Source organism: Manis javanica, chromosome 17 (genome assembly GCF_040802235.1).
Source record: "Manis javanica isolate MJ-LG chromosome 17, MJ_LKY, whole genome shotgun sequence".
Classification (NCBI taxonomy): Eukaryota; Metazoa; Chordata; class Mammalia; order Pholidota; family Manidae; genus Manis; species Manis javanica.
The window spans coordinates 50,916,426-50,940,612 of NC_133172.1; the positions used below are offsets into that span (position 1 = coordinate 50,916,426).

Here is a 24,187-nt window from a genome sequence, read left to right on the forward strand (position 1 = left end):
AAGCATATTTGGGGACTTGATGAATTTGGAGAATGGCTCGGCTTTTTACTTTCCCCGTGTAGATGTACCCTTAAATGTAACTGTAAATGCTCCCAGCAGAGGCTTCTCTGCTTGCGCCAGGCAATGAATGTGTGGTATGCACCCGGAGACTCCCCAGTGGGCTTGGAGATGAACACAGACTGTTCGAGGCCACATCCTGGGTTCACATGTGTGTCCAGCGTTGCGTCTTAGAATGTGCAGCTCCACTGCCTATGCAGTGGCCTTTGTGCACACTTCGGTCCAGCCAAGGGAGAACCGGGTTAGCCAGTACTTTTCTGGTTGCAGCATCGCCTCAAGTTGGCCTGATGTCTGTTTCCCCGGATTTGGTTTAGAAAATATAAGCCTTTGTTTGTGCTTTGTTTTTATGAATCAGCTTGTTTTACCAGCTGTGCATACAAGTGGCTTGTGATCACGCAAAATGAAGCTCATTGACAGTCAGCCTCTCACTGTGCTGTCCACTGGTGGGAGTAGACCAATACCTCTGCATGCATTCTGAGCTTCACGGGGTAAAGCTGTTTCCCTAGTAGTCTAGGGACCCTTCAGACCCTGTGAGCATAAGTGCAGTGCAACTGGGGATTCGAGTCCCTCATAGGTGTCGTCGTGTGAGTCAGACCCCAGGAGTCATGGGTTTATTTTTCTCAGTTGTGTGCTGTTCATTTCAATGGCCTGAAACAAAATGTTCGCCTCTTACTCTTTTCATTTTTTTTGTTTTTATTTTTTTTGCTTATCCTCACTCCAAATAATTCCATCATCCCATTGGGCATCGTCAAACCGTGTCTCCCCAGCACTGTAAAGGGCTCAGGTCCTCCTGGCTTCCTCTGCCTTTCCTTCCCTTGGTGTCGTTCCCGTACAGATGCATCCGTCAGCGCGTGTTCCCGTTACGAGAGCCACCCCACGAGGTTTCACTCATACCCATTAGGGTCTAATCACCATCCGGGAATATTGCTTCCGGTCATCCTGTTCATTTTCCATACCCCTTCATTTGTAGAGAAAAGCTGAAGTACACTCACAGCCCCTTCCTTGACTTTTTTTCATCCGTGTATTTTCAGTACTTTCTGGTTAAAAATAAATAAATTAGGAAGCACATCATAGATTTCTTTTTTTTTTTTTTTCATTAAGCCCCAAATCTCTCAAGTCAGTGTTGACTCAGAAGGTGATACCAGTCGTCTTTAATGGAAACTGTTAATTTTTTTTCCTTATTTACACTCTTTCTATCACTCATGTGTGTTTATCTGTCTTGTCTTCTCTCCTCCAACCGTAGAGGCCTGGCAGTGTTTATTTCAAACTGGGTATTACTGAAAGACAGATGCTTGTAGGGACTGCTCAGGCCTCACACCTGGAATGCTAAAAAGCTTTCAGGCAGCTCTGTTTGGTTGAAATATGCCCCTTTCTATTGTGGAGGGGGCACTCGGAGGGGAGTGGGACCCCACCAATGAGGCTTCCCCTCCTCACCCCCACCATGACCCCCTAGGTCATGCACATTCAGATACCTTAGGGGATGCTTCCAGATCCTCAAAGTGGCTTGCTCTGACGAGCAAGCAGATGAGGCCCCTTCTTCATCCATCAAGACCCTCCTCCTACTAACCGGCTTTTGTCACTTTGCCTATCAATGCGCTGTTAAGACATTTCTGTTTACTCTCTCCCCTCCTCTTCTCTCTCTCAGTAGCTACTGAGTTAGAATCATTATTTTTTTCTCCACTGCTTTGTTTTCTACAGAGGGGAAAAGACCCTTCTGGGTCTCAAGGACCTTCTGTTTTGCATGCTGCTTCTTTCCAGAACATTCCAGTGTGGTGTGATGTTAAACTGTGCAAACTACCATTTGAAAGAACAGAGAAAAAGAGAAAGGATCTTGTCAAAATGCATTTGTTAGATCACATTTTACATGAAGTACAATTGAAGGTAGTTTCTGTCCAAAGGAAGGAAAAACCCCTGCAGACCCTCTGAGCTCCCAGAGAGCACACCTCCTTTGTCGTCGCCCTGACATGGAAGTGTAATTTTTCATGGTTATTTGGACTGGAAAATGGGGGGGAAGGGGAGAGATGGGCCTGCGATTATTTCCCATAAATGACAACACAATCACATCACGCTCTGCTACAGACATGCATGGGGAATTTGCCTTTTTTACCTCTCCCGTGTGAATGTACCAGCACCAGTCCAGGCCCTGCGGGGCTCCGAGCGGAGCAGCCCCCAGTGAAGCTGGTTTACTTTGGAGCTCCGGGACGTAGCCGGGTTTCTTGTTCAGTGTGGATTCCAGAACCCCTTCAGGGTTGGGGGGTTTGTATTTTACAAACTGAAAAACACATCTTCCATTTATTTAAAAATAAAAATCTTCCTGTGAATGGCCACCGGGCGAGTCAGCGGCATAGTTGGTCCCATCGTGCATTGCCACCGTACATCCACTTTTATCCTTTCTGCACCTCTGCAGGGGGCAACCAGGTGCCTCTGCTGAGAACACAGATAAATGGAACTTGTTGCCATACTGGCTCCGGGCGTTTCCTCCCTTTCTCTCCTCTCTTGACCCCTATCCACCCCCTTAATTCTACGTGGTTTTGACACACTGTTCAAATGCCCGAGCAGCCTTGCCCCTGGGGTGAAACGTGGCAGCGCCCATCCCTCGCCACATAACGGCAGCATTTTTCACTTCTGCGCTGTTGTCCCAGGAGGACAGCTCAGAGTGGGAACCTTTCTCTGGGAGGCCTACGCGGGCTGCGGCTGCTTCAGACCCGTAACATGCTCTAACCTGTCTGCGCTCAGGTGGGAGGCGAAGTTAAGTAAAAAGCAAACGGAGAGGCGCCCCGGCCTTGCCTGCTTGTCCAGCAGCCCCCCTTTACCCAGCAGGGCTGAACATGCGGGCTGCAGCCCGGCCCGGCCTGCCCAGGATCCTCTGTGCTGCACAATCCCCATTTTTCTCGTTTCTGTAAACAGTGGCAAGATCTTCAAATATACAAAAGCATAAATGGTCTCTATTCTCCAATTAGTCATTTTAATAATACCCACAGTTGCCTTCAGAGTGTTGATTCTTTTAGCCTGGTGCCAAAAGGCAGGGCCTGTGGGGTGGGGGCAGTGGGGAGGCCAAGTCCCTTCCACGAGGCCTTTGTTGCAGAGCCTTCCCTGGCGGCCCGTGGAAGGCGGGCAGGCCTCCTCCCCTTTCAGGCTCCGTCTAGAAACCCGGGTGCTGTGGCCCCAGGGTGTATTTGTAAATGAACACGTCCTGGTAAAAAGAATCCTTGTGGTTAAGTGATGACTTACAGGGTCCACATGCGGAAGAGCTTGTCCCTGGACGCGGAGGGTGGGCTGGTACCCCCCTTCCACTTGCATCTTCTTACCTCTCAGAGGACTGAAGTCTGTTCTCATAGGCGTCATTCTCGAGAAGGCAGATGTGTTTAAAACAACTGGTTAGCAGTTTGGCCACATTTTGAACAAAATGACGCTAGGGCAGGGAATTCCACGTTGGAGCACCAGGCTGCCCCAACCATCCACTCCAGCTCGTGGGGAAGTGCCCTGGCCAAGCGGGCCCAGCCCGGCAGACAGCTGAGCCTGGTGAAAACACGGAAAATGCTGAGGACAAGGGCGACCTGGAGGAGGAAACCTGCCTCTGCCTTTCCGTCCCTCAAACACAGAGCGAGGGGGCCTACTGTAGAGAGAGATTTTAGAGGGGTCAGGCAGGTGGTGGGGATGGGGGGCCATTTCTCCTGTCAGCCATGTGGAGAGCATACTTTTTGCACAGCACCCTGGGCTCTGTTAACACATGGGGTTCCCATATCCATTGAAAACACATGGCATCCTGTCCTAAGAAAGTAAGGAAATACTACCCTTCAGACAAATGAATGCTCCAGGCTTGGGGGCCCTGCCCACCCTCCACCCCAACTCCGCACACCCCCTGCCCTCATTCTTCACCCCTTAAGGTTTCCTGCCTAGACTCTGATAGTTTTATCTCAGAATGTTCCACTCACCAGTGTTGATGGGGATCCTGGGACCCTCATCTTGTGATTTCATCATTTTCCTCAATTAATCTCTACCCTGTTAATAAGTGGAAAGTGGAATGGATAAACTTTGCTCGCAATTAAAAATAACAGATGACTACCCAGGAAGAACTTCCACACAGATTTGTAAGTTCCTTCTTCCATGTTTAATAAGCATGAGAACATGCAGTCGCCTTTACTAAGATGCTAAGCATAAGGGGCGTTGAGAGAACAATTTGCATTTGTGGGAAGCAAACCCACCTCGACTGAAGGGAAATTTCTGGGGCTGCGGTATGGCCACCCAGAAAACCTAACCACTCCAAGCAACATATCAGGCAGTTTCCAGCCACACTGTCAGGGCTGGGAAGACACTATGGACTAAATGTTTGAGAAAGTATATTCAGGAATGTTGCAAAGTAAAGTATTGCATCCCGGGTCTGGGTATCACTGTCAGGGCACATATAAAGTCACTCACTGGTAGACTAGTGGTCACCATTCAGTGAGATTGTTGTGCCAGGACGTCACAAAGGGAGAATGGCACAATTAGTGGCCCACCCACATGGGTGCAGCCACAATGTTGCCACCATTCACCTCTTCCTTCCTGGCCTGGAGAGGGAAGATCAGACTAGGGGTGTTAGGCTTGGATCAACAGGATTGTCTGTCCATCCGTATCGCAGATCATATACTGTTACACATTTTTATTGTAGCAGAATTGTAATGCACTGGATCATATTCAGAGTAAGTGGTCTAGACTTTAGTAGTCATCTTTTATATTGTGAGATTTGATGTGACCTCTATTTGCAAAATAAAACATGCATATTCTATTGAAGAAGTATAGCCATTACAGGTTTCCTGTGGATAACAGAAAGCCACAAGGATTGGGCACGCTGGGGTGTTCCGCCCTCATTTCCCAGTTGAGCCACCCAGTGCTTTGAGAGGGCAGCGGGTTGGTCAGGGTGTCCTACAATGAGTCTGAAGCCAAGAGTCCAGCACCTACGCAGGAGTTATGGGAACCAGAGGGGACAAGACACAGTCATGGAGTCCCTCCTCCCCACCAAAGACCCAAGCAAAAGTGGTCACCACCCTCCTTGTCATTCCTGCTGGTCAGAGTGTGCCCGGCCTTTCCTGCCTGCTTGGGTGGTAGTCCTGGGTTAATTCGGCTGAAAATGGGGAAAGCAAAAGCTTTAACCCTATCTTTAAAGTAAGCAGATTGGTTATTTTGTTTTTCAAAGAAGAGGTCCTACATACAATTAAAACTTGTTTCTGGTAAACCTCATTCCAGGAAAGATGAGCTTTTAACAAAAGGCTTTTGACAGCTGCAGGCTATTTCATTTTTTTAATGCCGAATGAAAAATCAATACATTTTTCTGGGTTATACATATTCAGAGCAGGCCTGGTATTTCCATTATAATGGAAAGTGGGTGTCTGTGCAGCTTGCCTGTCAGAGCTGCACCACCGCATTTTCCAAGCCACTGCTAAATATTTCAAACCTGATTTGATTGTGGTTCATGACAGCTAATGTTTCTCAGCTCTTGAGCCTGCCGACAGGCAAACGCACTTTATTTCACCCCCACCCTCAAACATTACTCCCCCCAAAGAAAAAGGAAAGAACAGTTTCATTCTTCAGGGATCCCAATTGGTGTATTATTTAAGTAACAATCGCCTGAGATCCTTGAGTACAGACACCCTGCTTCTTAGGAGAATTTCCAAATTTCTATCACATCTAGCACTGTGGGGGCTTTGTCAGGTTTGGGGGAAGGTTTGAATTAATCTACATTATCCTCTTAAGAGTTAGGAACAGAGGGACTAGTCTTAATTATTGATTGACTCCCCTTCCTTCACGACACTCTGCTCCAGTTACTGGGTGAACAGCATCCTCTTTTAGCAACTGGTAGGTTTCTCGGGGAACAAGCTGGGGGAGTGTACGTGGCCACGCTGAGTGCTGACTTCATGAAGCTGCCGCCCCTGTTTTTGCTGCCGCCTGGTGCTCTTTGCACAAACCAATTTCCAAGTTGTTCATACAAGTGTTGCAAATCCCCAGGAGTGTGTCAGTTGGCACATGCACCTCCTCTGGGAGCAGACTCCACCACAGATTGGGAAATCTTGCTGCCACCTTCGCCAACATGGTGCATATATGGTGTTAAGAGAACAATTGCATTTGTGGTAAACAAAATCACCTTGGTTGAAGGGAAATTTTCTGGATCTGTGGTATGGTCACCCCGCAACCCTAAGCCACCCTATGGACCCCTCCCTTTCAGAATATATTTACCTGCTGAGGTTCTTACACCTGAGGGCCCTGCCCTTAACCTGGCACAATGAGTGATGTAAGCAGGTTGGCTTTGGCCCGAGTGCCAGTAGGTGCTGCCTGAAGGAGGCATTTTGCACAAAGGAGGTGGTGATGGAAATAGATGTTCAAAGGCCCTCAGCCGCTTTACATGGAAGATGAAGGCAGAGGAGACACCAGGAAGATCTCACAGTTATTCAGCGTTGGCTTCCACTTACCTCACCTTTTGACGTGAAAATACATCCTAACAGGGCAGGGGGGTGCCCTCGTTTGAGGGCTACTGTGGAACATATTCTGGAAGTGGGCTTCTGTGGGGGGTGTTAGAGCCCCTTTATCTGTGGTCTTCTAAACAGCAGGCCTGCTGTCTGGGATGCAGTGAACCTGCAGCCTCCTGCCCAGAACTGGCAACCCAGGGGACTCTGCCAGATCCTGGCTGTGCCCTGCAAAGGTGTTTCTGAGTGTTCTGGTTGGGTTCTGAAATAGAACTAGACTTCTTTGGGGAGAAGATGGTGGTGATTTGTCTGTTTGAGCCTTCAGAATGGTGTCGTGTGTCTTGATGAAAGAAAGCTACCTCATCATCTGAGGGACTGACAGGATTTTCCAGGTAAACCCAGATTTTCAGTCCATCACATTCTCTTGTTCCCACCATCTGTCAGCAGTTGATACTATATGAGGGGAACTGGCTTCTGTGATGACCCCAGCCAGTCGCCATTGACTTCATGGAGGGAAATGCAATCTGTGATCTACAGGGAAAACACCTCCCCTCTGCTGTGTGTTCCATCAGCACGTGGATATCAGATCTGCATTGCTAAAAGGAGCTAGGGCTAGATCAGCAGCCCAGGCACTCAGAGTGCAGAAGCAGCTCTCCGATCCAGAGCTGGGTGCCGTCGTACCCCTGGTCCCCGCACGTCTGCAGTGCGGGGAGATCAGGCCCTGGTCTTAGTAAAGGGTGTTGCTCTATAGACTTCTAGGACCAGTGACACATAACCCACCTGCAAAGCATTGTGGGCTGAGCTGTCCAGGCAAATTCATAGTTGGTATGTCTGTTTTTTAATCATTTCTCTACCTTTATTGGTATTCAGAGCTCAGTTTTCTGGTTACTGTCAGCCTGAGCCTTCATCCATTTTAAAGAGCTGTTTTTCCTCTTGCTGTTGATGATGATGCTATAAAGACAGATGGTGTAACTGCTTATGAATGTCCTATTTTATTTCCCGAGGACCAGACAGTTCACTTGAAGACGTATGTTATTTCCACATGCTCAGTTTAGGCAGCCCAGACAGTGTCTGCCTCCAGCGGCTAGCTGCCCTTCCAGGCCTCGCCATGCAGAGGGCGACACCTGTAGGTCACAGGTGGAACTGCAGGGAAGTGCCTGCTGGGGCTGACCCGGGACCTACTTTTTAGCCAGGAGTGAACGACCCTGATCTGCTTGTGAAGGAAGCTGGCTTGTCCAGGAGTTTCTTAATAATTCCATCTTCCGCCAAGCACATGGCAGCTTTTTAGTGAATGAGTGACAAATGACAATATTAAGCCTACCGAACTCAAAAAGGACTCAATTTTTAAATCTTAAAAATAAGAGCGAAGCAAAATGAGTTCCTGAATTAACCTTTATTGCCTAGCCTCTTGTTGGCACTCAGTTGACTTCATTTTTCTGCTTGTAGTCGGCAGGAAGGGAGGAAACAGTACCAAGTAGGCTCATAGAATGCAGTTTCCAGGAATACTCACAAAGCATGTAGAGTTCCGTTGCTCCCGGCACCAGTGATGCGCTTAGTCCTCGGTTCCGCACAGTCTCTACCTTCTGTTTGGACAGAAGCTCAAAGAATCGAGTCAGTGACAGAGTGACTGAGTTCTTAACTGCTGGGTGGATAGCTGTGGCCCACATCATGCACAGAAGAGAGGGGCTGGTCTTGGAGATGCCTCCCAGTGAGTAAATCCCTTCCCTCCTCCGCAGAGAAGCACCTTCAGACACTGTTCCTTACCACATCAGGGTGCCTTCTTTGGTGGGTGTCAGACTGTCCCCATCTAAGGTGATAATGTATGTGTGTGCCGGAGAGGAGGGGCGCGGGGCTGTTGCCCATCTTTTTGCATGATCAAATTTGATTAATGTAATAGTACTGCAGATATTTTGTATCACCGCATGTACTGGAGCAAATGAGTGTATTTTAAGAGACCTAGCTGCTTTGGGTAGACCCAATTTAATAATATTGACTGAATGCTGGTATCACCATTCAGAGATGGATTTTATAATTACAGTGTTGAACAATTTTATCAAAAGCCTAAAAATGTGCATTGAAATCCTGCCTGGACTTAATTAAGATGGGACATATATCATACTGTGTAACTTGCTTGTTATTGCTCCACTAACACTTGTATATAAATTTTTTCTTTCTCTTCTGAATGATGTATAGTATTAATATGGCGCTGTTTATCTGATTGCCTTCAGACCATGGTCGCCTGATTTTTCTCTGTTTGAACTACAGTGGGTGTGGGGAGACATGACGTTAACTTTGCCACGCAATGAGGCGAAAAGGAGACATAGAAATTCTATGTGGAAGCCTCTTAGTTGAAGATGAAAATAAGCACTCTCTTATTTCATCCATGTGCCCCGCGACTGCCTCATAAATTCCCTCTTGGTGATTAATGAAGAATGTTCCCTGACCCCTAGTTCAGTTTTCCAGTCCTTGGACTTCCATTGTCTTTGCGGAAAGGATTGGGAAAATCTGACTCTAAATAGATGCTTTCTTGCTCAAGTGTTTTATAAATGCTCTGAGGTCAACTTACTTTGAGCTCCTTTTACATCCTTTGTAAGATGAAATTCAGAAGCGATTTTTCTGGCAACTTGGAGGATATTACACCTTGAAATATACAAACGTGGAGCTGCAGTTGGAGGGACAGAGGGTGACCCTGGACACACACAGAGCTCACATCCGTGGTCGCAGACTGGACCCTGATACCTGGTCCCTGGGGATGTGGTCTGGTGCTGGCCTCTGGTGATAAATGTGGGCGGCTGGGCTCTCATGTTCCCACACCCAGGAAGGTGTGCTCTTCACGGTCTAATAATTTCCTCATTAACCCACCTTGGGTTGCCTGTCTTATTTATTCATTTCACCCATTCTTAATGAATCTTTGGGTAATGGTCCAAAGGGCCAGAAAAACAAGAGAGCAGTTTCTCTTGCATTCAGAGTGTCTTGCCCTCTCCTTCCCCACTTAGACAGGTAGCTTTTCACCTCATGGTAAACCTACTGTTGGAAATGACCATTCCTCTACTTTGACCAGAGAGTTGTATGTTGAGCTGGAGAGGATTTCCCTGGTTAGTTTTAAACCAGTGGTGGCTAAAGAATGGAATGACTTCATAATAAAAGTATATGATTCTGTACCATTCTTTCCCCCTTCTCTACAGTTGTTCTAGCTTCTAGCCACTGACTGGGCAGGTCCACACCTGTCATTTGTTTTCTAGAACTTTCACATTGATGAAATCATGTCACTGATATTCTGGGACTCCTGAGACTGTGAATGACTGTAAAAATTCCCGCTGCAGGCTGGCATGTATGCAGGGCATTCATTGTAAGGCCTCTGAGGGGTCAGCAACTGCGTCTAGTCTAGGTCAGTGCCAGGAGGCACTGGGGTTGAAACTGGGCAAGAAGCAAACATGTGGATCCTCTTGTGCATTTTCAAGTGTAAAAGACTTGCATGTAACTTCAGGAAGTCAGAGGAAGTTATTTCTTCAATACAATTGGCTTTTCAATAAGACAAGTTCAAATGAGGCATTCAGAACCCATCTGGAAATGTGCACATGTCTCATAGCAATGAGTAGGGAAGGAAAGTCCATGCTTCCCCAGACCCCGGTGTATGCATGGTGTAGTCAGCCTCTCGGGGGCCACTGGGAAGAGGAGAGCCCGGCATCCATTTTGTGTGGCTGGTCATTGTCTGGAGTAGGAGCCAAGAGCCCCTCATCGTCTCTCTACTTGGAATCCTTGACGTTTTATTTCTTTTCTGTTTCAGAAGAAGCCATTGAAGATGTTGAAGGGCCCAGTGAAGCAGCTGCTGACCCGGAGGAGCTTGCTAAAGACCAAGAGAGTGGAGGCGAGAAGGACCAGGGCAAGTGGACAGGTAGTGTGTGCAGCCGCCCCAGGCTCCTAATGCTCCTCCCCTGGAGCGAGGTCACCGCGAGGTCACAGCGAGCAGATGCATCCTCAGCCTACTCCGAGAAACTACACACTGGCTCTGTCCCTGGGGGAGAGGGATTTTGCTTTTGCTTTTTAGAGTGGTCACCTTCATTCTTCTCTTACTATATTCAATTGTTTTTAAAGTTTTTTTCCTCAAATGGCCCAAAAGCTATGTTGCTTATCGAGCATCCAGGCATTTGGCCGTGTGCTTCCGGGTCTCTGCGGTCACATTGCTTCAGCAGCCCTTCCCTGCTTTCTTCTTGATGTGACGCTTCCTCTTTTGAAGGTCCAAGTCCCCGTCCCACCTGCTTCCAAGCCCTAGGGAGGGATTCGCCATGTGGAACTTGACCAGGGTCCCCCTGGCCTAAGGAGTCAGCAGTGAAGGGGGGGCTTCACCCTGTGTTTGGGGGCCTGGGTGGGCTCTGCGTGTTCCTGTGCCCTCCTCCGCCACCCGGGTGAGTGCCCACACCCGGACACGCACTCAGAGGTGGGCAGCAGTTCAGCCAGGCAGGGGGACATCTTACCAAAAGCAGAAGAAAGTGAGAAAGTCTGGAAAGGAAGCGATATTTCTGGAAAGGCTGGTGTTGAGAGGAAGAGAATGGCTGTTTCTCGTGATGATAGGATTCTATAAGGGGACTAGTAAGAAAAGCAGAGGCTGTTTTGAAGAGGAGCAAAGTCATTTCTAAGAGGACCTATTGGGACAGATGAGTCTCCCAGAAACAACCCTAACAATTAGAGGGGGTTTTATGACAAGCAACAAATAATTTTTTGGTCAACCTAATTCTCACTCCCTTCCATGATGGATATTATAATACTTTGATTTTTTTTTTTTTTTGAGAAAATATTTACCTTCTGGAGTCTGTATTGGTGGGGCCTTTGTTACTTTTCCAGGCACAACTGTTCCTAAATTATGTTCAGCATTGGCTTCATTATTTAAACAAGATACAGAATCTTGGAGTAAGGCCAGAGGAGAGCAGTGAAAATGACTGAAGGCTGAGAAATATTGCCTCTGAGAAGAGGCTGAAGAAATTGGGGCAGTTCGGCCTGGAAAAGAGAAATTGGAGAGGCAGCATTAACAGTTCCCAAATACCGGGCGAGATATGGCAGAGTAGGTTATGTGCCCCTGTTCAGTGTGTCCTAGGAGACGGACAGAGCATCAGTGCAGCTGAATGGACGGACAGGCACACTGGCGGCTTTTCCTGTCCGTGCCTCTTATCGTCCCCTTTCGACCTGGGCTTTATGGTATCAGAGGTGTGTGCTTGAGATAATGCTGTGGGGATGGGGCCGAGCACCCTAGGAAGAAGGTAGGGCCAGAGAATAGGGAATAGATACCCGGACCCAAAGGCCTTGAGTGTCGGGGGAGGATCATCCTGTGTTGCTTTGCATGGACCAAGATCCCAGTGTTTGCTGTACGTAGGTAGGGGCTGCACAAACTTAGAACAGTACCTGGCATACGGTCAAGTTCTGTGTTAGGAAGGTTTTGCTGTTGTTACTTTTAGTAGGTTAATTAAGGAAGATGAGGACAGCTAGTTGCATTTCCTCTTGGGGTCCTCATGTATGAATGCAGAACTGTTGCCGGGCAGCATGTAGTGGCTTCTGGGAATTTTGCGAGGCTGAGAGGGAACAACATAAAGGATTTATTGGGATCATGCAAATATTTGGCACGTATGTTCCCTGCATTCTATGTGCTAGAACACTAAGAAAATAACAAAGTAACTGCCATTCACGGAGCTCCTACTGGGTGCCAGGCACTTTATATGTTCTTCTCTAATACTTTCGGTGGTTTCAGGAAGCTTTGTTGAGGGCGGTTCAACCGAGTCACACTGGAAGTGTTCGCCACTCAGTGGGGCGTGTCTGTGGCATGCTCGGCGGCCTGCCAGACCATCAGGAGCCCACTGAAAGACTTAAAATGAGCGCCATAAAAACGAATGTCTTTAATAAGACTCTACTTTCTCTTTTTCATTCATTTAAGCAACAGGCCATACTTAATCTTTATCTCCAAAAGGCAGAGACAAGACGGACACAGAGAGAATAAATGAATAAGTCAAGAGGTGCACCTTGCCATTTGCACAGTAGTAAAGACAGAAGCAAAAATTCTTTCCTAATGCCTGCAAGTGATCCTCTTTAGACCCAAAGCATAATTTTGTCTATATTGTCTGAGTGTGTAATGACAGGTTTTATCAAGGTACGGGCCAATTTGATCTTGGAATCGATACAGGTGTCGGCAGCCTCTTCTGAACCAGCTTTAGGATCCTTAGTATTTCATTTAAGAATAAAAAAAAGTGCATTTGTTCCATTTACTCCCTAAATTGAGCTGTTCCTGTCTGATTAAATGTGATGGGGAGTGCTTCCTCCCAGCAAATAAATAAATAGTGATTTCACAATGTGTACTGTTGATTAGTGGCTGCTCAGGATGCAGATTAATAATATTTCAAATGGGCCTGAATAATTGGCATTTTCTCAGCTATTGATTATGTAGTTTGGAGGTTTGTGCAGGAATGGATAATCTTTACTAAAACTTTTTAGTTATTTACTTTTATTAGAATGGGAACTCCAGATTTCCTTTTTGGTGTCCGTTGGTAACCCTCATTGAGCTTCTTTTATTTAGATGTCAGGTCTTTTACCTCGAGTGGCAGCAAGAAAGGAAAATAGTGATTTGAATCGTGGCAGCAGCAGTCCCACAGTCAGGGGCTGGGTCCCTGCCACATGCAGGGCACTAGGCCGTGTTCCTCTGCTCCCAAGTTCCATGAGATTCTAGGCCTCGCCTTCAGGGGAGGTAACAGTCCACGGGGATTTCAGCAACTCCCACAGCCATCAGAGCAGTATTACTGCGGATCAGTGCTGTCCCGTGGGAACTTCCTGTGCCGATAAAAGTGTTCGGTATCTACGCTGTTCAGTATAGTCGCCACCAGCCACATATGGCTGTTGAGCACTTGAAATGTGGCTGTACCACTGAGGAACTGAATAAAAGTTAAATTTAATTTTAATGAATTTTTAAAATAGCTACATGTGGCTATTTAAATACTAGACCGTGCAGCTATAGAAACTCAAAAGATGCAAAACTAACCCTGAAAGGATGCATCCTGGATGTAATAACTTGCCAGATAGTAAGGCTACATTAAGCTCTAACTCTGTGCTCGGCATTGTCCTAGCAGGTCGCACCTGTTCACAGGTGCACGGGTACTGAGCCCCAGCCACCGTGTTGGCCCAGTGGAGCTGGGGGCTGCTGAAGCCGGATCAGTTCCAACTTGCTGTGTTTTTATGAACTTGCCATCGTTTTCTGTGTCCATCAAGACATGGAAAGAGTTGGGTGGCGCTGCTTTATACATATTTCATTTGATCCTCATCCTCCCTGCTCCCACTATTTTGCAGATAAATAAACTGACCCCAGGAGAGCTGATACAAGTTGCCAGAAGACATACAGATGGACTTAGATTTGCATGCTGGCTGTACCACTAACTCTAACTGAGGGCAGAGCCCCAGCTCTTGCCAGTATGCTGTGCCATCTCTGCACAATGGGAGTTTCAGGGGAATCATCTGCTCTAGTTTCCATCTCTGTTCTAAGTATGGACTCTTGCACAGGGGTCACACTAATGTGACAGCCACCTCTGTGTTCAAGATGAGTGGGGTTGTCAGTCATGAATAGGCCTCACAGTGAGTCAGCATCATGCGCAGTCTCCGAAGGCAGGTTGGTGAAGTGGGAAGCACTCTCCTGATTTGGGGTTAGAAAGCCTACCAGTTAGCAGATGACCTTGGCCTCCTGGAGCCTTGGTGTCTCGTCCGTAAAACCGGGACCAGTGTCACACACCAGCCCCCAGCCTGGGTTCCGTGATGGCAGGTGCTGGCACATACACAAGCCTTTGGTAAACACTTTGGGGGCCCATTTACTCAAGGCACATGTAAAGTACTCTCGTGGGCCAACAGAGGATACACGGAAGGTTCTTTCAAGCCAAGCCTCTGCCCTAATGCACAGACGTTTCTACCATCCAACTCGGTGGTTTTCTCTTTTGAAATGTGAAAGTGATCTCTTGTTCTCTTGCAGCAGCGTGGATTTAAAAGTGTGTGTTCTAGATTGAAGAGCCCCCAGTGTCAGCAGCTGAACAATAATTAATGCAATGATTATCCAATCACCCATTAATTGCTATAAATTAAGCGATATACAATTAATGTGATGCTTTATCACCAATAATTAGGGGGAAAAAATGGAACTCTTGGCAAAGAATCATAGCAAGATGGTTATTTAAATCCTGTAACCGCCATGGTTTCCAGCCACAGAGCACTAAGCTGGGTCTAGTTAAGCTAATTTGAGACAAGATGACTGGGTGGGGGTGGAGGGGTACTGGTGCTTTAAAAGACAAACAAAGAAAAAAAGATGGGGCAGTGGCCCAACTTAACATGACAGTGTGATCATGCTTCAGAAGTTGCTGATGGCCATGTTTATAGTATCATAAAATTTTGAGTTAGAATTGTAGTTTGAGTGTTGTTTTTCCAGGGGAATGGCCTGAAGGGATTTTATTTTATTAATTTTTTTAAATCCATGATGCTCACCTAACACAGAGCAATTAGTGCAGTGGAGCGTCCCTGATTTGAATCTGTGGAAGATTGCTATTAGAGGAGGTATTAATGGGCTGGCAAGGGCTGGGCAACTGTTAGGGAAAAAGTGTTTATGGAATACGGTGCTGGCAGGCATGATTTCAATCGGATTTGACATGTTTAACATAAATGTATAGTATATGGCTGTTGCATATGAATAATTCCTACAGACCCACAGCCTTTCTAATTACTGAGTCTGAATAAAAGCAGGTCAGGCACAGCCTGGTGGAGGTCCAGTGCCGGCCCTCCCCCTGTTCTCCCTGTTGTTCACAGCTTTGTATAAATAGGGATGCCATTGTATGGGGAACTTAGTGCCTGAAATCTTATCTGTGACATAGAATGGAAAGGGACTAAAGAAATCCTTTTTCTTTTTTAATTGAGTCTATTAAGACAAAATAAGGTATGTGCTGAGAGGAAGCAATATTTGTTAGGAAAAGCACGGGGCTACTAGGAGTCAGAAGCCCAGGGCTCGAGGCATGATTCTGCTACAAAGGTTGGCTGCATGACCTCAGGCCTCTGGGCCTCAGTTTCAAAGTCTGTAAAATGACAGGATTGAACTAAATGGGTTCTTGCAGTTCTGGAACTCGTTAAAAATATAAATGGAGGAGGGACAGTTGTACAGTTGTGCAGAATCTTGGAGAATATTAATTTCTAAAGTCAGGATTCAGAAGACTGCCAAGGGTTTCCCTAGTCTCCGATTGGTTGAGGCAGCATAGACCCAGAGTTCAGATAGGTCCCCACAGGCTTCTCCCGTGGTTGGACAGTACGGAGCTGCCTTACTTGCTGGGGCATCAGAGGACCACATGCTGTCACGTAGACTTGTGCTGCAGGGACACATCGTGCTGTTGTCAGACCCCCGTGCAATGAGGATGTTAAAGGAGGAGTCCTGGGAGACTCAGTGGGTGCCTCTGAGTGGCTGCCTATGTCTCAAGCCTGTTGTCTAGAAACCAGGCTCTTCACCACCACCCTGCCAACACAGCAATCATTCTGTCCTAACTCTGTGTCCTGGTACTCGGTTCCCCAGCATAGATGTGTCTGTGCAGCAGGGTGTGTGTGAGGGAATGCTGGGAGCCTGCTTACATGGCCTCTTTGTGGTTCAGTCTTGCCAGCAGAAGTCGTTTGGGGTTTTACATCTTCACCCCCGGGTGGGAACTGTGGGGCTGTGTTAGCTTTTCCAGAGTCCACTGTTCCCCTCCCCCACCTCCACTCCCACCTCCTTTTTTTTCCAGGCCACTTTCAGGATAACTTGGCTGCTTAAAGTCACTGCAGGCAGAATTCTGTCTCACAATTGAAAACAAACCATTTGAACTATTTTTATGTTGGCCAGCAAAAATAGATATAGGGTGTGGTGTATATCTGGACTCACCTGAATTTTATTAATTCAGAGGTCTTGGCTTTGGGAATTTATATTGTAGGACATAAGAGAGAGAGAGAGAGAGAGACCACGCCAACTGAGCACGTATCTTCTGTGCAGATATCTAAGGCGGATACAGGGAAAGCAAAAAAAAAAAAAGAACTCACTGTTTAGAAAGGATGTCATCGTGATCACATAACTAAGGTACAGTGTAATGAGAGTTATCCAAGTATAAATAAAAGGCAGGGAAAATACAGATTAAAAAGCAATCCTTTCCATCACTATAGAAAATACCTTATATATTTGCCTTTTATTCTTGCAAAGAATCTTTGCACATTAATCTTCCTTACTTTGTTTCAATTCCTAAATTTTGTACCAAATGACAAAGCACCTTTGTTTTTGGAATCATGGTCATGATTTTTAAAACAATGCCCCAGTGCCTTTCTCATGGGATATCAAAGCACTTTAATTAGACTTTCATATTCTTCCTGGGTCCAGTATTATCTACTTTGCAAACTAGAGAGCTCAGACTCGCAGATGGGCCACTCCTGCGGGTCAGCTTTGTGGTCGAACTCCAATTTGCCTTCTGGGTCAGAGGTATATTCCCCAGATTATAAAGCTAAAGAACACCTCCCTCAGTAGCTTTCTCTTACTATATGAAGATTGGAGAAGACTTGAAAATTTTACGTTTTTCTAGTTTTCAGACAGAATTAGCTCTTTATGTTTGGGGCTATGTGACATTCATTTTTGTGTACCTTTTTTTAATGACTTTTTTTTTTTTAAAGAGCTGTTGATGTTTACAACAAAATTGAGAGGGAGGTAGAGAGATTTACCATGTGCCCTCTGCCCCCACGCATGCATAGCTTCCCCCATTAGCAGCATCACTCTCCATAATGGTAGTTCTTTTTTAACCAGTGATGACCCTATTTCGACACATCATAATCACCCAAAAATCCATAGTTTACCTAAAGATTCACTCATAGTTTTATACATTCTGTGTGTTTCAACAAATATGTAATGACATTCATCCATCATTACAGAATCAGTGTTGTCACTCCCCTAAGAATTTTCTGTGCTCTGCCTTGCCCCCCACCAACCCCACATTTCACTCATTTCTGTCATCTTCAGCGCCTTGCAAGCGCTTAATACTGTTGCAGTGTTTTAGTTGGTAAAACAGCGTGACCGTAAACATTTTCAATACAAGTTATTCTCTGTCTGCTTTTCAGACATCAAACCCATGGATGGGCAGGATTGTTCCATATTAATACATAGAAAGGCAAATTCAGGGGTCTGTACTTGTCTTTAAAACCAGGCCCCTCCCCTCACATATGACTATGACTGTATGGCCACACACGGACCCATATTATTTCCCACATACTTCTAAAAATGAAACCATAGCAAGAAATGTTTGAGCTCTCACTTGGCGCCGGTTTTATATGCCGGATCTCTTGCCAGCCTCACGGAACCGCTGTGAGTAGATACCGTTAACTCCATTGACGGATGAGGAAACCAAAAGCTCCATGTAGTTGACTACAGCGCTGAGGTCTCACAGCTGGGCTCTGAACCACGGTGTGGCAGGCCCTGCCCACCCCGTGCTCTGTTACACAGCAGGGGGCCTGGTGCCTGTGTACAGGGAACTTGGCCATAGGAAGAGAGTGCATGGAAAACATCAGTTGTGGACGAGTCCCTGCAGGTGTGCCAGAACCCGGGCCCCTTCACACAGGTGTTTGTCTAGGCCTCCGAGGTGCTGCGAGTGAACTTAGTGTGGGGACTCCGAGGCTCCTGAGAGAAACATTGGTGTAAATACTGCCCAGAGTGGAGTTGCCCCCTCTCTCTACTGTACAAAATACACATTTCCGGTCTTCCTGATACTTTAAACCTACATGAGAAAGTGGACGATCATTCCCATTTTTCAGCCTCAGAGGGGGCCTGAGCGATGTCTGTCTTCCCCACATGCAGGTTCACACACTCTCCTCTTGAACCTGGACAAGCAAAAAGAAGCCCTTGGTGGACGATGGGGAAAGCTGATGCGAAAGGGTGCTGAGCAGTTCAGTTCAGAGCTCTTGGTGTCTGTCACCTTGCTGGGCCCAGATTTTATGTGTTTATTTTCACAAGTTCACTTTCTCTTTTAAAATTTAGTAAGTGTCTTAGTGAGATGGATTTGGAATATAGAAAAAATTGGAAGAGCGTTGTTATATTCCAGTCTCTGGAAGTCTGTGCTGCTGTGCTGGGGCTCCAGGACCCCAGCTAACCTGATGTTTGAGTCAGTGGGACTGGGGGAGCCTCTGTTAATCACCTCTGGCCTGCCTCCTGAATGACCCACATCACCCTCTTGTTTGGACCCGCATCTTGCCCCTCTGGACTTTTTCCCTGTCTTAGTTCAAGGGTCTCTAAGGCCCTTCCACTCTGGTTTTCTCCAAGTCCGTGGTCATCACCATTCTGTAATTAAGCCAGAGTACCTCCTGCCTGGGCCACCGTCCTCCCAGGACACTGCGACCGTGGGTGCAGTTAGTGCCTATGCACAGCTCAGGAGGCTCTGCCAGGGGAAGACAGGACGCTGCGGGGGAGCTGACACAAGGCCAAAGGCAGGCAGGCTGACTCAGTACCTGCAGCGGGGAGTCAGGTCTTGGCCCTCAGGTCCCCAGCTCCTGACACAAGCCGGGCTCATGGTGGCAGCCCAGTGTCTACAAGTTACTAAATAGACCGACAGCTGATGTTGGTCTACATGAGGTGGTGGCTGGAGCCGCACCTCTGACTGGTGGTTCATTCACAAACCTCACACAGAAAGAGCAAGGTATCTTGAAACTGAATTGTAGGACGGCCTTTGGGGAGCTCAAATCAGTGTAGTTAAGCAGTTTTATGCGTATTTCAACAAGGAATTAGTGGAACCGATTGATGCTCAGCCTCTGACAGGGAGCTGAGCACCATTTCCTCCCAAAGTACAGAACAAGCGCCTCTCCCAGTTAGCATGGGCCCACCATTCCGCCGTGAGGCTGCTTACTGGGAAAGCAGAGGCCCCCACCCCGGCGTGCCGCCACCCACCCCACAGATTGCTGACTTGTGCACACAGATGCCGGTGTGGATCTCGGCATCCTTCCCAGGGCCGAAGCAGATGGGCCCTTGGCCTGCAGGTGTGAAGAACAGGGAAGCCCACACTGAAGAGAATGCTTCCTCCTTCTGCAAAGGGGCAGGAGCCATGGGTATTTGCCCTCTTTCCACAGAGGGTCTCCAGGGCATGGGGAAAGAATGAGACACCCATAAGCAAGGCCGCCTGTCTGTTCTGGATTACACTGCTAACAGAAAACATGGAGGTTATTCCTTCTGAATTCCTGGCTTTGAAAATGAGTCTGCGTTTGTTTCAGAGTGATGAGGTTCCCTGAGGGAGAGCCATATTTAATCTTTCACCTTTGGCCTGAGGGGGAAAACATCTAGCTTTGAGACCATGCCTGGCTTTCGTATGTGATAAGAGGCTCTTGTTGGAAGAGTCCTCTGAAAGTGGACTGGCAGATCTGCCCATGCCTGCTGGGCCCCCTCATCTAATTTCTAGTCCGACCGCAAAGCAGTATGGTTCCTACCAATTACAGAAAGCCTTGGCTCTGACAGCGATTCTCAAACTGTGGTCCCTGGGCCATCAGCATCACCTGGAAAATTATTAGAAATGCACATTCTTTAAATCAGACCCGTTCTAGGGCATGGGGCCTGTGGTCTGTATTTCAGGAAGCTCTCCAGGGGATTTCTGACTCACACCTGGGTTTGAGAACCTTGGGGATGTGATGTCGGTGATATGCATGAGGTTTCAAGACCTATTTCTCCTTTAACTGGATGGCAAGTCCTGAGCCCCTGTTGGGCGAGAGAGGTACTGAGTTTTCCTAAAAGATAGAAAAGCCCCTCGAAGGGGCTTAAGTCCTGAGTCTTGGCAGATGTAAACCCTGGTAGTAGGATTGGCAGTGGGAAAAAGCTTTGGTCAGAGAGACAGGATCACAATGAATAGTGATTTGAAGGCGTAGAAATCTTTGTATAAGCATTGGTAAAAAAAAGTAACACCTGGGTAGGGGGACATGGGACCTCTCTGTACTATTCTTGCAACCTCCTGTGAATCTACAATCATTTCAAATAAAAGGCAAAGTAATAATAATAACACCTAAGAACTTCTGGGTTTTCAAAGTGCTGGTCTATCTAGTACATTTGGCTTGAAGGAGAAAAATAATCAGCTGTTCCCTAACTACTAGTCACACGCTTCAGTAGTGTTATTCAAATTTTCTTTGAAATCCTTTATAGAAACAAAGTCATCTGATAAGTTGATGAGACCTGGATGCCCTGCCCTACCTAGGTAGGCATATTCTGCTTTGTGACTAGGGGCTTGAACGTCCCTAAAATGCTTCCTGAAGACGGTGTCCGTGAGCAGCACCGCTCACGGTTACTGAGAAGGAGACTGTTTTGAATAAAGAGGGTCTTCACCTCGCCACTAGGCTGGACTTTAAACAGACTCCACACCTTTGGGTGGGGAAGGGAGAAACCCCAACTTGGTTTTACCTGGGGCACAAAGACCCTCCTCTGCTCGGTGTACCAGTGCCTGCCTCTCCTTCACACAAGTTCTCGGTTCCTCTTTGAAACAATCTTAAGTGCTTGGCTGGAGGCAGAATGAGGCCATGCATGTTTAAAGACCACGTTGGCAGCAAGGCAGACCCTTGAAAGGAACTGTTGTTCTCTGTATTAGGGGGAAGAAGAGAATTGAGCCCAATCTCTGGCCACTTACCAAGTGCAGTAGCTCCACAGGAAATGCAAATACGAAATCCTAGCCTGTCTTCTGAGGAAGGAATCACAAACGAATGCGAGAGAGCTCCGCTCTCAATGACAGTGTGAAGATCACAAAGCCCAGGAGCACAGGTTCCCCTAGGGGAACATTGCATTTTTGCTGTCTAGAGGGAGCGTGAGTAGCGGAGGGAGTAGGGCTATGGAATGAGCACACTGCACCTTGCGTTTCATTGTAATTATGAGCTGAATGACCACTTTCAGATCTGGGGAAGCTTCTGGGTCTGGTGTGCAAACACTGAGTATGGAGTTGTGTGAATCTTTTTCCTCTGGTCAGTGGAGATGGATAAAAGATTGCTGTAAATTTCTGGGGCAGGTGGCAAGCTGGTTTACGGAACACAAGGCAATGAGGACCTCTGGCTTACGGAAAGCAGCATGAATTAATAATCATTTAATTGGCTCCTCCATTATGTTGCTGGTTTGGGAGATGGAAGTTTAGATGGAGGGGCTGTCAGTGATACTTTAGCTAAGAGTCTGATGGTTGAGAAGTGGGGGTGGTGGCTGCCTTTGGCCTCTCCACAAGGAGTAAAGGTCAGGCAGCATCCCGGGCCCTCCCTGGGCTCACCTTGGGCCCCCGAAAGGAAGAGAATCAGCACTTTGGTGAGTTCCACTCCAAATGCCACTCCGCCACGAAGAGAGGAAATGCAGAAGAAACTTCCCAGCAACACGAGCAGCTCTGCGTGCCCAGAGGGAAGTCTCTGGCCCGAGGGAGGCTGGCCTGCAGCACAGAATATCCAGCTTGCCAAGAGTCCCATTGGTGTGTTGAGTGATGACAAGATGAATTTTTCTCATGAAACATAGAAATAAATTCTGCCAATACTTTGGTTTCTTGGAGGGCAAGTCAATGTCTTGGCTGATGATTAGAGGAAGCCAGAAACTGGGTACCTTCAGGTTCTGCTGCTACTTCACTTCCAATTTTTCTTCAGGTTTCTCTTTCGTAAGGCAGCAGCTCCCTGCCTTACCTGGCTTCTGAGTCAGACAGACCACGTCACCAGGTGAGACATGAGGCACCTGTTTGCATTAAGTGCCCTGGAAGTCTGTGTGGTATTGCGAGTTTTATCTCTTAAGTTTTCTGTGGCCAGAATTTCAGTGATTTAGATTTTAATTTGTTTGTGAGGATTAGAGTTGAGTGAGAATTTTGTTCTAGGAAGAGTGGTTTTATCAGGTGAAGTTACAGGGGTGTGTTTTATAAGCCCCCTAAATTATACCTCTTCTTTGAAGTAAGTTACTTCCTACATGAAGCTTTAGTAGGCTTGTCCTAACTATTCTATGTGCTTAGAACATAATAAAACCATTTTCTGGAAAACTGCAAACAAAACTTGCATGAGTTCTGATGGACTCTTTTTCCTACTCCCTCTAATTAGTATGACAACACAGGTAACCTTTTACATAATTGTTTTGAAAGAGTAAATACTTCTCAGAAAAATACATTAAAAACAAAGGATATCTAGACATTGATAATCTCCATGTATAAATGATTTTCTTTTCCCCCCTAAGAAAACCCTCCTTTGACTTCTATGTTTCCCTTTGAAATTAAACTCTTGTGCCTAGAAGGTAGGAGAACCCACAAGAATAAAATGGAGAGCCACCCGTCAGATCTGCCTTCTCGGTGTTTGTCCTTGTCAGCTGTAGTGGCCAACCCATCGCAGCTGCAGGGGGAAATGGTGACTTTCAGCTAAAAGCCGACTTCGAATTTTCTGCACTCCATACCAAGGACATACCAGTCTTTTTTTGGGTCTCATCATTGAGTCCGGCAGGACAGCTGTAACTCCTAACAAAATGAACAAGTGCTTTTTCACTCTTAGAAAGTTTGTGGTACAAGGAATCCACAGCTCGCATCCTGCCAGGTTGTGGTAGGGGTTTGACCTGGCGTTTTGTTTTCACAGTATCTTATTTGTCTAGCTTTGTGGAGGCTGTAACCTATACTTAGTGCGCTCACATGATTGCTTGCCATGTTTTTACCCCCTGTCAAGCGCCAAGAGCCTAGCACATAGCCTGCAGAAGACGTGTTGAGATTTAACACGTCTTTTCACATAACATAGCTGCCAAAGTGAGAAAAGTTACTTTAACCAGCAAAGTAAAAAATACCACCTGATGTTTTACATGGTGTGGATCGAAATATCAACTTTTTCATGGACAGTTGAGTTTAAATGCTCAGGTATTTCATTGTGATACTAAAAATATGTGTAACTACAAGACACACTTAGAAAATGGTCTATGATGCCATCACCTAAATACAACAATAATTTTCTTCTAGTCTTTTTCTAATTCTGTTTTTCCTATCACTGAATCATGGAATAATGCATTTTTATCTTTGTCTTCCCCTCATTAACATTCTCAAGGACTTTTCCATATTGCTTCATGGCTGTCATTTTTGACATCTTCTAATACCCAACAGAGTGGCCGTACCATTGTTTACTTAACCATGCCCTGTTGTAAGAGATCTAGATTGTTTCCAGATTCATTCTGTCACTAATGTAAAAACCACTACAGGTAGTAATAACCCTTCAAGTGGTTTGGCTTTTTGTTGCCAATATAAACCAAAGATTCCAGGCACTGTTTAAACTATGGTTTGTCTCTCAGGCACATCTATTTCCATTTCACTGCTATGATGTCATAGTGGCCTTAATGTGACCAGTAATAATTGATTCTTTAACTTATGTTTTCTAGACTATGACATCTCCCCTAGAATTTAAGTTGAAGTTCAGAACATTCTTCAAAGCAGGAACCCACAGTGCTCGCTCTCTCGGTATTCCTACAACCTCATTTACTTATGCCTACGATGTATGCTAGTGACAACTGAGACAGAAATTGATTTTGAGACTCTGGTGCTTTTGAAGATGTTCAGAGAGAAGCTTGAGAAAAACCTCAGACTGTCTGTGGCCTGTAGTAAAGCTTCATCCAGCATACGGATGGAGAACTTGTACAACTGTTTGCCCATTTATAGAAATTGTTAAAGACTTTGCTGCCTTGTCTGGAT

At 46.5% G+C, this 24,187-nt stretch overlaps 1 protein-coding gene across 6 annotated transcripts in view; it reads left to right on the forward strand.

Annotated features, from left to right (window-relative positions):
- Window positions 1–24,187, forward strand: part of ZFHX3 (zinc finger homeobox 3) — a 235,537-nt gene that overhangs the window by 180,341 nt on the left and 31,009 nt on the right. For 5 of the 6 annotated variants that reach the window (XR_012126691.1, XM_073226009.1, XM_073226006.1 and 2 more), the window contains one exon: window positions 10,285–10,392. Coding sequence is in view for 5 of the 6 variants with exons in the window: in XM_073226009.1 (XP_073082110.1) it covers window positions 10,285–10,392 (108 nt within the window). In the remaining variant the exon portion in view is untranslated. The remainder of the gene's footprint in view (window positions 1–10,284; window positions 10,393–24,187) is intronic. The other variant, XM_073226007.1, reaches the window with a different exon arrangement.